Raw genomic sequence first — 13,840 nt, 5'->3', positions numbered from 1 at the left:
CTGATCCGGGCGTGCGGTACGTCCCAAACGGGCCAGGAAAGATAGGCTAAGTCCGGAATCAGATTCATCTCGATGATCATGGGTTCTGGCTTGACTGTCAGCTCTAGAATGACGAATGGGTCGAGGAAGAACGCCTGTGGGTCGGCTGATTCGGTCATCAGGTCGTGAATCCATCCTTAGGTCGCGTCCGGGTGCATTCGGGTCGATCCGGTACACGGCTCTGTCCGTTGATCTGGTACGGCTGAATGGCTGAACCTCAGTTGGACTGATCTGATCGTCCTGAGTCTGCTCCAAGTCCTGGTCCAGGTCCTGGGTTCCATCAAGCTGCCTACGTACTTCTTTCGAGGATCAAGCCATCTCGTAGTTCTGTTTTTGCCGCGAGTGTGTTTACTCGTCGGTTGGTTTTTTGTCGACTGCTTTAGTCGCGGGGTCAACGTTTCCCTCGGGATTTTCATCTTCCTGCTGAGTCGTGACGTTGTCCTTGGAATCGGGGACGGTTCCCATCTCCGAATCTACTTCCGCAGGAGACGTCGTTGTGCCCTTTGTCGGGGTATCTTCTGCGGAAGACTGGGTTCGCTTGCTTTTAACCGTGGAGGTCGTCGTGATCTGCCTTAACTTATGTTCAGCTAGGAAACAAAGTCGCGACTGTTTTTGACAACCCCAGATTGCGGCGACAACAGTCCTGGTTGGGAATTTGACGCCCAAGTGATAAGTCGAGAGAACGGCCTTCATGGCGTTTAGCCATGGAGTTCCCATGATCGCGTTGTAAATAGCCGGGCTATCTACCACCGCGAAGTCAACTATCTTGGTGACGTTTTTTGCTATGACGGGTAGTTGAATGAAGCCCGTGAGCGGTTTTGGTACTGGGGTGACTTCTCCGAGCTTGACGCCCATTCTTCTTAGGGTATCGCGGAAGATTAGGTTTACCGTGCTTCCGGTGTCGATAAGTATTCTCGCGACTGCGAGATCTCTTATTATGAGATCAACGACCAGGGGGTCGCAGTGAGGTTGGTCGATTCTGCAAGCCTCTTCTTCCGTGAACGTGATCGAGGCGTTTTGCCCGTCTTGAGGAGGAGACCGTGGGGGATACTTCGCAGTTGACTCGGCTTTCCGTTGGTATGCTTTGATGGCCGAGACCGAATCCTTGCAGTATTGGGATCCTCCCATGATCATGTTCACCCTCCTGCGGGAGTTCTCATTCCCCCATCGTCCGGTCTTCTCTCGCGTTTTTCCCCAGCCTGATTTCTCGGCGACGAGTTTTCCGCGGGAGGATTCTTGTTCGTTTTTGGCGGAAGGTCGGAGTCCAGAGAGTTCTCCAGCAAGCAGCTTCGCGGCCAGCCCTGCCCTTACGACTTTGCAGTTAGCCGTGGAGTGACCTTCGGTCTGATGGAACTCGCAGTATACTTTTTTGTCGTAACTCTGGTAACGGTTCCATGTATTTCCCGAAGTCCTGCCCTACTCCGGATTGATCGCGTAGTTGTGCGCGCCTTGGAGTTCTTCCCCTTGTGATGGACGTACTTGTCGATACGAGAGGTTTTCTTCTTCGATTTTGGATCCACGTCTTTCGAAGAGTTCCTTGTCGGCTTATGTTTTTGCGACAGGACTTTCGTCTCTTCTTCGATCATTATGTAATCCGAGGCTTTGTGGAGGGCGTCCTGGATTGTGCGAGGTTTTTCGAGCGTTATCCACTTTCTGAACTTTGACTTGTACCAGAGCGCCTTCCTAAGCGCGTCGACGGCGACTTTGTCGCTGATTCCGCTGACCTTTGCCATGTTCAGTTTGAAACGGCTTATGAACTCTCGGAGGGACTCGCCCTCTTCCTGGGTTAGGCTCCAGAGATCGACATCGGAAGTTTCTCTATCGATGAACATAGAGTACTTGAGGAGGAATTCCGATGCGAGTTGGCGAAAGCTTCCGATGGAGTTTCACTTCAACCGGGAGAACCATTCGAACGCCACACCTTCGAGATTTTCGACAAACAAGCGATAGTAACCAGCGTCTTTCTCGCTCTCTCTAAGCCTGGCTCTTCCCATAGTGATATGGAACGCCTGGAGATGCGCCTTTGGATCGGTCGTACCATTATACATCGGTATCTTGAGCTTTCCCGGATTAGACACCTTAGTCTCGGAGATTCTCACGGTGAAGGGCGTTTTACGAGCCACCACGAGCAGCCTGTCAATTTCTTGGGCAGCACTCGTGGCGTGGTGTATCTGCGATTTCAAGGCCCTTACTTCCGCGGTGGTCTTGGTGATGTAATCGCGGATATCGCGTATATCGGGATCCTCTCCAGCGATTTTCCGAGCTTGTCGGCGTTTGCGGCGAGTAATCTCGGTTTGCCTTTCGTCAAGTTCCTCATGTTCGATCCAATAGAGGTTTTCCTCTTCTTCCGTCATGGGTTTGTTGAACGGAGAACTTTCCCGAGCTGAACGGCTGCGGGTTCTTCTTGGATGGACGTCGGCGTCTGCCTCAGAGTCATCGATAGGCTCCAAATCAATACGCTCGACTTCATCCACCTAAGCGTCCTTTTCGGACGGCGGAGGTTTTTCCGAGTTGCCCTTTGCGACAGGGGATGTTTCGCTAAGGTTTTGTCCGGAGGACGTTCCTGCGAAGTTCCAGGCCTATTGTGTGGGGTCGCGAACTCGAGTCTCCTGCCGCGGAGTTTCGTGGCTCCGCGAGGGAGGACTGCGCGGGACCTTGCCGTTAAGGTTTGAACCTGTTTGGTCAGGGTTCCCACGAGTTTATCCTGTTCTTCCGACCTCTTTTCGTAGGCAGAAAGCAGCTTCTCGAACTCGTCGAGCGACGCGGCGTTAGCAGGTGCGTTGGCCGCGGAGACATCTGTTGCGGGAGTGTTCAAGACGTCCTTGGGTGCTCCGTTTAAAGGAGTTTGCAAGTTCGCTGAATCGTCGTTAGTCATGTCTGGTTGAGCGTGAGCTGGTCTTGAGTAAGATTGATCCGTACCCCCTCTCCTTCTAGCGCCAAACTGTGGGAACCTAAATTCGCACCGTCAATATTTCGTATAAATAAGGAAAGTAGGAAAACCCTAATTTAACAGAGGTCCCGGATTTCTGAGAAACCACACATCAAGCAATCAGAACACGACAATAACGGAAAATAAAATAAAAATCGTAAAAAAAGAGCAAGAAGGATTTTATTCCAAATCTGCGTATGAGCGTAACAACAACAGGATAACGTGCTTCGGCTACGAGAGCTGTCGGCGAGATCCTAGCTCTAATACCCGAAGGTGGCTAAACCTAATTGAGTCGCAGCACGAAAACAAAAACGGAAAGTTGCCTAAAATGCTCTAAGTGCTAAGTTGCTCTGGAAAAAGTGATCTCCCTATGTCTCTCGCCTTGAACTCCTTATATACTCCCTCCTAGGTCGGTTTACGCTTCCCCCTTTTGCCCTTAAGTCGTCATAGTCGAAAAAATGGGAATATTCCATTTTTCCGATCTTCATGATTATTTGCGAAAAGTTTCCATTTATCCGCGAAAACTGATGCTTATCCTCCAAGCATGAACCGTCCCAAGGTTTATGGGTTTTTAAGAAATCGTAAGTGGGCCTCGAATCAAGTTTAGGACCTTTTGGGCCGTCTTTTTAATTCGAGACGTTTTTTACGATTTCTCCGATAAGGTTAAGTTTCCGCGGTTTTTATCGTAAACCAAACGGACGATTCCATTTGATCGAGAGATCAAGAAACGGATAGTCAAAAGTTAAGAAGAACGGCTATACGGATAGTCGAGAATGCATAGTTTTACGTCGTATCATCGTTTCGGAAGACTTCGGACATTTCAGAGAATGATTGATATACGAACGCTCAATCGCTATGGCGACCGAGATCTATCCGCAGCGACCGAGCGTGGTCTCGTGATCCGTTCGCTATAGCAACCGAGCTCTTATCCGTGGCCCGATTGCCATCACGATCGGGTTTGTGCCGTGGACTATGGTCCGTTGTCCGAGCATTTGGAACCATTGCGAAGCTATGATCCTCTCAGGACGGTTGTTTACGGATGTTCGGACCTTTGATAACAACGTTCCGTTTGGTTTAAGAAATCGTTTCATTCTTAAATCGCAAATTTCTAAAGCCGTTTGTTAAGAAATCGTTGATTTCTCGAGTCGTTGACTAAGAAATCGTTGTTTTTAAGAAATCTTCGATTTCTTAAATCGTTGATTAAGAAATCGTCGTTTTAAAGAATAATTGTCTTAAAAAAGGATTTTTCCGCAAATTTTTCGTATAAGTTTTTCTTTTCCAAAAAACCGTGAAAAATTCTTAAGTAAATAATTTTTAACGGAAATTTGGATGCCGACTTTGCCTTGTCTGATTTTGACCCCAACAGGGACCGTGATTAAACCCGATGGATATCTCGAACCCGAAGGTTGATGCTTTTGAATCCTTGGATTCTTGGCAAACCCGAAGGTTGGTATTTGGATTCAAAGATCCTTGAACCCTGAGATTCTTATCAGATCCGAAGATCAGTTATGCCCGAAGGTCCTTGATCAACCCTTAGGTGATCTTTAATCCGGGGATTCCTTACAAACCCGGAGGCTGTATTGAACCCTGAGGCTCTTTTATAGACCCGGAGGTTGTTATATAGACCCTGAGGCCGTACTGAACTCGGAGGTTTGTCATAGACACTGAGGCCGTATGCGTTATGGGAGGTTTGTGATCGTATTCTTCTCCCCATGGGGGAACCACTACCGATCTGTTATTGAGAAACCGCACTCTGCCACCCGGAGGTATAGGCCACTCTCGTGAATCTCAATGCTGCACTCTACCTTTCTGCAGAAAAGGTCACGCTCAGACTTACTCTGGTCTGGCGTGGGCCGTCTTCGAGGTTGTCCGATAGGCCCAGAGGACTCCATGTAGCTCTTCTGCCCATCGCCCATGGGCGTCTTCTAGGTGCTTCTTGAGCATATTCACCACTGTCTTATTAGTGGATTCGGCTTGACCGTTAGATTGGGGATGTCGTGGTGCTGAGTAGGAAAGCTTGATGTTCCAATCCTTGCAGAAATTTCGGAAGTTGTAGCTCGTGAATTGGGGTCCGTTGTATGTGACAATCTCATGGGGAGTTCCGAAGCGTGTGATCACGTTGGTCCATAGGAATTTCCTGATCTGGAGATCCGTTATCTTGGCCAGTGCTTCAGCTTCTACCCACTTCGTGAAGTAATCGGTCACGACTAGGAGGAAGATCTTTTGCCCCGGTGCCATAGGGAATTTTGCCACGATGTCCACGAGCCCACTTTTGGAAGGGCCAAGGGGAGCTTAGAGATTTGAGGTTCTCTGGTGGAAGATTGGAGACTGGTGCGTGCTTTTGGCATTGGCTACAGAGTTTGGCTTGTTTGAGGGAGTCCCTCGCCATGGTTGGCCAATAGTATCCGGCCCTTCTGGCTCTGAGTACCAAGCTCCGACCACTAGAATGGGAACCACACTCTCCCTCGTGAAGCTCTTCTAGTATCCTGGCGGCTTCTCTAGGGGTAAGACATCGTAGATAGGGTCGTGAAAAGGATATTCGATATAGTTTCCCCTCGGAAAAGCAATACCTGGCAGCTTGGCGCCTTATCTTCCGACTTTTGTCTCGATCTTCAGGCAAGGTGTCGTACCTCAGATAGCTAATGATGGGAGTCATCCAGGTCTCTTCTTCGTCTACTACGGATACTTCCTTAGGCTCCGTCTCCTTTTCGGTTGCGGGCCATTGGAGTAATAGTAATGGGATGCTCATATGACTCGTAGGTTCTAAGGCGGACCCTAGATTAGCTAGGGCGTCAGCCTGGGAGTTGTGCTCCCTAGGGATCTGGGTGAGCTTGCAGTGTCGGAACCTGTCGAGTAGTCGTTTAGCCACGGATAGGTACCTGATCATACTCGGATCTTTCGCCTGGTAGTCTCCTTGGACTTGGCTTATGATCAGTTGTGAGTCGCTGAAGACCTGGATGTCTTCTACTCCCATCTGCTTGGCAAGTGTCAGCCCTGCTATTAGAGCTTCATACTCAGCTTTGTTGTTCGTTGCTTTGAAGTTGCATCGTACGGCCCTTGAGGCTGATTCCCCCGTAAGGGAAGTTAGGACTAGTCCCACGCCTGCGCCCCTTACGTTACTAGACCCATCAACGTACAATGCCCATTCGCCTTTCTCCTCTTCGCTATCACGACGCTTTACCTCTTTTCTAGGGCTGGAAGCATGGCAGGAGAGAATTAAGCTATAAAATCCGCTAGGACTTGCGACTTGATGGCTGTTGCAGGCCGGAAGATCACATCGTACTCCCCTAGCTCTATAGTCCATTTTGCAAGTCGTCCGGACACTTCTGGCTTGTGAAGTACTGCTTTGATGGGGAAGGAGGTGACCACCACATTTTGAAGAGCCTGGAAGTAGGGGCGTAGCTTTCGAGCTTGCCTTAACTAAGCCGAGGGCCACCTCCTCAAGGTGACTATAGCGGGTCTCCGCGTCTAGTAGAGATTTGCTTACGTAGTAGATAGGATGTTGTTTCCTTCCTTCTTCCTTACTAGGACCGCACTGACTGCGTGCTCTGATACCGCCAGATAGAGCAATAGGACCTCACCTTCCAAGGGTTTGAGAGGAGAGGTGGAGTAGTGAGATAGGCCTTGAGATCGGATAAGGCTTCCTCACATTTATCGGTGCATTGGAAGTCCTTGGGGTCCTTCAAGGTTTCGAAGAACTCATGCGACTTGTCGGATAGCCTGGAGATGAACCTGCTCAGGGCGGCCATCCTTCCTGTCAGTCTTTGTACCTCTTTGATGTTGCGAGGGGAAGGTATCACCTGGATTGCTCTCACCTGCTCTGGGTTCGCTTCAATGCCCCTGTGGGTGACTATATACCCTAGAAACTTCCCAGAGCTTACCCCGAAATAGCACTTTGAAGGGTTCAGCTTCATGTTGTACCTCCTGAGAGTGATGAAGGCTTGTTGAAGGTGCGAGATACGGTCCTCAGCGTCCAGGGACTTTACCAGCATATCATCAATATAACCTCCATGGTCTGCCCTATCTGGTCTGCGAACATCATATTGACGAGCCTCTGATAGGTCGAGCCTGCGTTCTTCAATCCAAAAGACATGACCCTGTTACAGTAGATGCCCCTTGAGGTCATAAACGAGGTCTTCTCTCGCCTGAACTCCTTATATACTCTCCTAGGTCGGTTTTACGCTTCCCCCTTTTGCCCTTAACCGTCATAGTCGAAAAAATGGGAATATTCCATTTTTCCGATCTCATGATATTTGCGAAAAGTTTCCATTTATCCGCGAAAACTGATGCTTATCCTCCAAGCATGAACCGTCCCAAGGTTTATGGGTTTTAAGAAATCGTAAGTGGGCCTCGAATCAAGTTTAGGACCTTTTGGCCGTCTTTTTAATTCGAGACGTTTTTACGATTTCTCCGATAAGGTTAAGTTTCCGCGGTTTTTATCGTAAACCAAACGGACGATTCCATTTGATCGAGAGATGCAAGAAACGGATAGTCAAAAGTTGCGAAGAACGGTATACGGATAGTCGGAGAAATGCATAGTTTTTACGTCGTATCATCGTTTCGGAAGACTTCGGACGTTTCAGAGAATGATTGATATACGAACGCTCAATCGCTATGGCGACCGAGATCTATCCGCAGCGACCGAGCGTGGTCTCGTGATCCGTCGCTATAGCAACCGAGCTCTTATCCGTGGCCCGATTGCCATCACGATCGGGTTTGTGCCGTGGACTATGGTCCCGTTGTCCGAGCATTTGGAACCATTGGCGAAGCTATGATCCTCTCAGGACGCTTGTTTACGGATGTTCGGACCTTTGATAACAATGTTCTGTTTGGTTTAAGAAATCGTTTCATTCTTAATCGCAAATTTCTAAAGCCGTTTGTTAAGAAATCGTTGATTTCTCGAGTCGTTGACTAAGAAATCGTTGTTTTTAAGAAATCTCGATTTCTTAAATCGTTGATTAAGAAATCGTCGTTTTAAGAATAATTGTCTTAAAAAAGGATTTTCCGCAAATTTTTCGTATAAGTTTTTCTTTCCAAAATCGTGAAAAAATTCTTAAGTAAATAATTTTAACGGGAAATTTGGATGCCGACTTTGCCTTGTCCGATTTTGACCCCAACATGGACCGTGATTAACCCGATGGATATCTCGAACCCGGAGGTTGATTCTTTTGAATCTGTTGGGGTCAAAAACGGTTATCTCGAAATCAACGGCTAAGTCTATTTGTCATACGAAAGTATAAGGAAGAAACGGGAAGTGATCTAAAGTTTGGATAGGCCGAACGACAAGGAATTCGCCCTTGAAACTTCAAAGAGCCCGTTCTCTCAAACCGTGAGGACCCAGAGAACGATCAAGATATCAAATCGAAGCCCTCGTCGAGACGCACGTGCTGGTCCTAGCCGCCGGCGGCTAGCCCCCGTGCTGTCCTGGCCGCCGGGAAACTTCAAAGAACCCCGTTCTCTCAAAACCGTGAGGACCCAGAGAAGATCGAGATATCAAATCGAAGCCCTCGTCGAGAAGCACGTGCTGGTCCTGGCCCGCCGCGGCTAGCCCCCGTGCTGGTCCTGGCCGCCGGGCGGCTAAGCCCCGTGCTGGTTCGGCCGCCGGAAACGTCAAAGAACCCGTTCTCTCAACCGTGAGGACGCCAGAAAACGATCAACATATCAAATCGAAGCCCTCGTCGAGACGCACGTGCTGGTCCGTAGCCGCCGGGCGGCTAGCCCCCGTGCTGGCCGTGGCCGCCGGCGGCTACCGCCCGTGCTGGCCGTGGCCGCCGGGCGAGTAGCCCCGCGCTGACCGTGGCCGCGGCGGCTAGCGCCCGTGCTGGCCGTGGCCGCCGGGCGGCTATCCCCGTGCTGGCCGTGGCCGCCGGCGGCTAGCGCCCGTGCTGGCCGTGGCCGCCGGGCGGCTACCCCGTGCTGGCCGTGGCCGCCGGCGGCTAGCGCCCGTGCTGGCCGTGGCCGCCGGGCGGCTAGCCCGTGCTGGCCGTAGCCGCCGGCGGCTAGCGCCCGTGCTGGCCATGGCCGCCGGGCGGCTAGCCCCGTGCTGGCTCGGGTCTTCGGATAACAATCTTTCATACACGAATCCCAGTCCCCGGCAATCGGAAAGTCTGTATTTCGAGTCTTTCCCAAGTCCTCGCAGGACGAATCATTGAGATTCCGCATACGAAACCTCTGGTTCTTACTCCCAATCTAGGACCGTCGGGAAACTTCGGAAAACTCGTAAGGTATCGACAGGAAGGAAGATCTTAAATTCTTCGTACGAAACAGCGATGGTTATCTTAAGACACCACTCGTCTCAACTCTACGAACGAATGAAGAACTTCCGGAGAGACGTAGAAAACCACGGAAGTCCTGGAAACGGCCCGAAAGGGAACCAAACACGATCGGACAGTCCGTTTACGATTATCTGAGATAGATACGACGATTTACGTTTATCTTTGCATAGCAAGATAAATGCTAAATTTCCGGAAGGATAAATGTCAAGTTTCCCGAAGATAAATGTCAAGTTTCCCGATGAAAGCCGACGAAAATGGAAAGAAGCCCGCCTTGCGGCCCAGGAGGAGAATAGACCGTCATAAGAAGGAGTATATAAGGAGCTTTGGGAGAGGAAGAAAGGGCAGAGCGAAATCATTAAGAGAGAGAGACATCCGAGATTGGAGACCTAGAGAGCTCCTGTTAGGTTAAGAACTTAGAATTTAGGCGGTAGACTAGCAAGGTGGACCTAGAACGTCCGGCCGCCTCTCCGTTCTATTTTCAATTCTGTCCGCAGGCTCCTGTCTCTCTCGGAAGATCTAACAATCCTTTTACTTAGAGTTCCGCACTAGAAACCCTAGGCATTAATCTCGACATGCCTGTTTCAATGTCCAACGCTCATACTAGACGAACTCCGCCGAGGCAGTTCGATCTCTTGTTCAAATCTTTCCAACTGAACTACGTCCGACTTGATCCTCGAAAGGGGTACGTAGGCAGCCTTCCCTTAAGGTCCAGTCCTCAATCTTAATAAAACCGTTCCGCGTTTATTTGATCACTTGTCGTTGGTTGTCGCAAGAGATTCCGGACCTTCAGGGAAAGTTAGGTTTACTTAGCTTTCCTCCGTTTTACTTAATCAAAATCGACAGTGCGAATTTCGGTTCCCACAGTTTGGCGCTAGAAGGAGGGGGGGTCGGATTCTCTTACTCAAAAACCTACGATTGATAACAACAGCATGGCCACATCACCTGTCCGCAACATCGTGTCATTCGGGGATAGAGCACGGCTGGTCAAGCCAAACCTCACAACGAACTCCTCGTTATCAGACTAACGATCCAGGACATCGACGTAAGCGATAATATTGGTCGACACGGATGCTCGACAAATATTATATATAAAACACCCTCGAGAGGATGGGAATCGACCTAAACGCTATCAACGGACGATCCCAATCCGATAATCGGACTCTCCAGGAAACATCACAATGACCCTCGGCTCGGTCGATCTCTCGGTCAGAGCCGGGAGCGTCACGAAGACGGTGGAATTTTTGGTAGTCGACGGTCCCAGCAGCCATATAACGCGATCGTCGGGACTCCGTGTTAAATTCCATGCGAGCGATCCCTCGACTTTCCATCTGTGCCTCAATTTCCAACCCTCTCGGAGTGGAAACAATACAAGGAGAATCGTAAAGCGCCGCAAGTCTGCTTGGCCACTGGGTTAAAAACGGAAAACTCCAAGCCCGAAATTAAACCAAAAAAGCAAGCAACCCATGAACCAGCATCGCAGGAACCTCCAGAAATCTTCTGGCAATCGCAAAGAGCTGAAGCCTTAGAAGGGAAACGTGAGCCCACTTGCGAACCAGTAAATTTCGGTCTGCTCGACGAGACAAACCCAGAGCGGTGCGTGGAGATTGGAGCCAATCTCCGCGATCCGTTGAAAGCAGAACTCATCGCATGTCTCAAGAAAGAACCTTAACACGTTCGCTTGGGCTGCGGAAGATATGCCGGGAATCGACATCAAACATAAACGAACACGAACACTCGTAAACCAAAGGAACCGAGCAGCCGACCCGGCCTTGGCCGTAGCCGCCGGGCGGCTAGCGCCCGTGCTGGCCGTGGCCGCCGGGCGCTAGCCCCGTGCTGGCCGTGGCCGCCGGCGGCTAGCGGCCCGTGCTGGCCGTGGCCGCCGGGCGGCTAGCCCCGTGCTGGCCGTGGCCGCCGGGCGGCTAGCCCCGTGCTGGCCGTAGCCGCCGGCGGCTAGCGCCCGTGCTGGCCGTGGCCGCCGGGCGGCTAGCCCCGTGCTGGCTCGGGTCTTCGGACAACAATCTCCGGTACAGCAAGTCCAGGCCCCGGCCGTCAGAAATCTGTACTTCGAGTCTTTTCCAAAGTCCTCGCAACGGACGAATCATTGAGATTCTGCGTACGAGACCGGTTCTTACTCCAAACTAAGACCGTCGGAAACACTTCGGAAACTCGTAAGATATCAACGGGAAGAAGATCTTAAATTCTTCGTACGAAACAGCGATGGTTAATCTTAAGACACCACTCATCTCAACTCCTACGAAACGAATGAAGAACTTCCAAAGAAATCGTAGAAAACACAACGGAAGTCCTAGAGACGGCGCCCGAAAGGGACCAAACGTATCGGACAGTCCGTTTACGATTATCTAAGATAGACACGACGATTTACATTTATCTTTAACGTAACAAGATAAATGTTAAATTTCCGGAAGATAAATGTCAAGTTTCCCGAAGATCAATGTCCAAGTTTCCCGATAAGTATGGAGCCGACGAAAATCAGCGTTTCTAATGCTAAAGTTCGAATAACATTTTACGGAACACCTTTCGTAAAAATAAATTCTCGAAAATATTTTCACGAGACACAGCTTTTGCATGATTAAACTCGACAACATTTTACAAAAACAGTTTCCGTAAAATTAACTCGACAACATTTTGTGAAAATAACTCTCGTAAACTAAAGAGGTCAACAACGTTCTAGGAAAAACGACTTCTTGCTGGGGGTCAAGATCGATCAAGATGAAATCGATACCTTGAAAGTCCTCGGAAAAACAGTGTTAATCAAGAAACCTTGAGAAACCAAAGTGTTAATCAAAAAACCTTGAGGAGAACCGAGTGTTGATCGAGAAACGCACAAGTGACACGAGGAGCAACGGTCCCGGGCGGCTAGACACAGCGTCCCGCTCCTAGGCGCCCCCGGGCGGTAGACGCAGACTCCTGCTCTAGGCGCGCCCCGGAACTGTTCGGCGAACGCGGCAAATCCTCGCAAAACTATTCCGACGATAGTCCAATCAATACTTTGCACTTTCGTAAAATAATCCTAGACAATACTTCACGAGACAGTTTCTGCGCGATTAAACTCGACAACATTTTACGAAACAGTTTCCGTAAAATTAACTCGACAACATTTTGTTTGAAAAAACTCTCGTAAAGTAAAAGCTCGGCAATATTTTACGAAAATATCATTTTGTAAAGAAAAACAATATCATAAGCTTCTTGACCTGACCAGTCACTCATAGCTTGACGAAATATCAAGCCTCACTCAAGTGACGTCTTGCCAATCATTTTCGCTTGTCCGCCCACCCTAGCCTTCTTCGAGTTTCGCCTACTTCTCCTCTTTGCTTCAACGATTCTGCACTATTCCTTCGGGTACATGGTCGATTTACCAACAGTACGAAGAAACGATGATATGAACTTAGGCGAAGACCTTTGACAATAAAAACGTTAGAAGATAAAGAGGTACGGACATGAGGCAATCTCGAGTATCAATGAGACTAAGGTACGTCCGACTTAGGAATTTTTATCATAGGAAAGGAATGGAACGTCTTTGTAAACTGCCGTAAAATTTAGGGAACTTAGAACCTAGGTGGAAAGTCCTAGCAGCTAAGTCTTAGGCATTTCTTCCAGTTTTGTTCTATTGTTTCTTGACTGCCTAGGCAGAACACGCAAACCGATCTAATCTCTCGAAAATCCGAGAAACGATCGTCGGCGCATTCTTGGCAATACTCATTCCGCTTCCGTGAGACTAATGGCTCGACGGTGAGCTACGAAATTAACGAATAACCTTCGGTAAAACTTCATGAGTAACCCGAAGCAACTTTCCGCCCAAAAAAGACAATCCACGATTTGTCGTAAAACGTCAAACGGATATTATGCAAGCAGTTTGTCGTATAACCCAAATCGGAAATCAATACGATAAACGAAACTAGATCCTAACAACCAAATGGGTTAAACGGAAAATCTTAAACTTATCATCAAATCGATTAAGTTCTATACGCCCCATAAAAAGCGGCACGAAAAGAAATGCTCGTAGCAAAGCTCCTAGAGCTATACGAGTCATTCTTACAAAAACAAATCTCAGAAGGCCAACACTTCACACGAAACATAGTGAAGTTAGACGCTTCCCCCCCCTGGTAAAATTTACGCGAACCCTTCGGTCCTAAATCCTCAACACAATTCGCCAAACTACTAAACGGCTGCGACAACGGATCCAGTATCCATAAAAACGATTATCACATCCAGACACATGTCTCTCATCGCTTACACCTAAAATCGCTCGCTAAAAAGTAGCATACGGACCAAGCGACAAAATCACAATCCGAAGTGACTACTCGGATTCTATCCTTAACACTTGACGAAAGTATAAATCAAATCATAAGCGAAAGCCCATAATCCTCTTATGGCATGAAGAAAAATAAAATCACAGCACTGCGAGACGTCGCTTCGTGCTCGGATAAACATTTTTCGATAACAAATTCATACGCCTTCAAAACGGCATCATTTCGTTGTTGCTGATCACAACAAACGAACTCTAACGTCCTAAACAGACAAGCCACCTAAGGGTAGGGCTCTTTTACATCCGACAAGGATCCCATAGCGCGCTATA

The 13,840-nt window shown here is 49.0% G+C and overlaps 1 protein-coding gene across 1 annotated transcript; it reads right to left on the bottom strand.

Moving 5' to 3' along the window:
- Positions 1 to 387: 387 nt before the first annotated feature.
- Positions 388 to 1,772, bottom strand: LOC130498129 (uncharacterized). The gene is made up of 2 exons (XM_056991495.1): positions 1,519 to 1,772; positions 388 to 1,450 (listed from the first exon to the last, which is right to left on the bottom strand). Exons 1-2 carry the CDS (start codon positions 1,770 to 1,772, stop codon positions 388 to 390), a joined length of 1,317 nt encoding a protein of 438 aa, XP_056847475.1.
- Positions 1,773 to 13,840: the final 12,068 nt, after the last annotated feature.

The sequence above is a fragment of the Raphanus sativus genome, chromosome 7 (genome assembly GCF_000801105.2).
Source record: "Raphanus sativus cultivar WK10039 chromosome 7, ASM80110v3, whole genome shotgun sequence".
Classification (NCBI taxonomy): Eukaryota; Viridiplantae; Streptophyta; class Magnoliopsida; order Brassicales; family Brassicaceae; genus Raphanus; species Raphanus sativus.
Note: the sequence above shows the minus strand (reverse complement) of the source record. Positions and strands in the feature narration are given on the sequence as shown.

Bases quoted from the DNA above. Each gene is read 5' to 3' on its own strand.
- LOC130498129 (XM_056991495.1), bottom strand. From the start codon at position 1,772: ATGGCAAAGGTCAGCGGAATCAGCGACAAAGTCGCCGTCGACGCGCTT. The intron at 1,451-1,518 runs GTACGTCCATCA...GGAGTAGGGCAG, and splicing joins AAAACCTCTCGTATCGACAA to GACTTCGGGAAATACATGGA.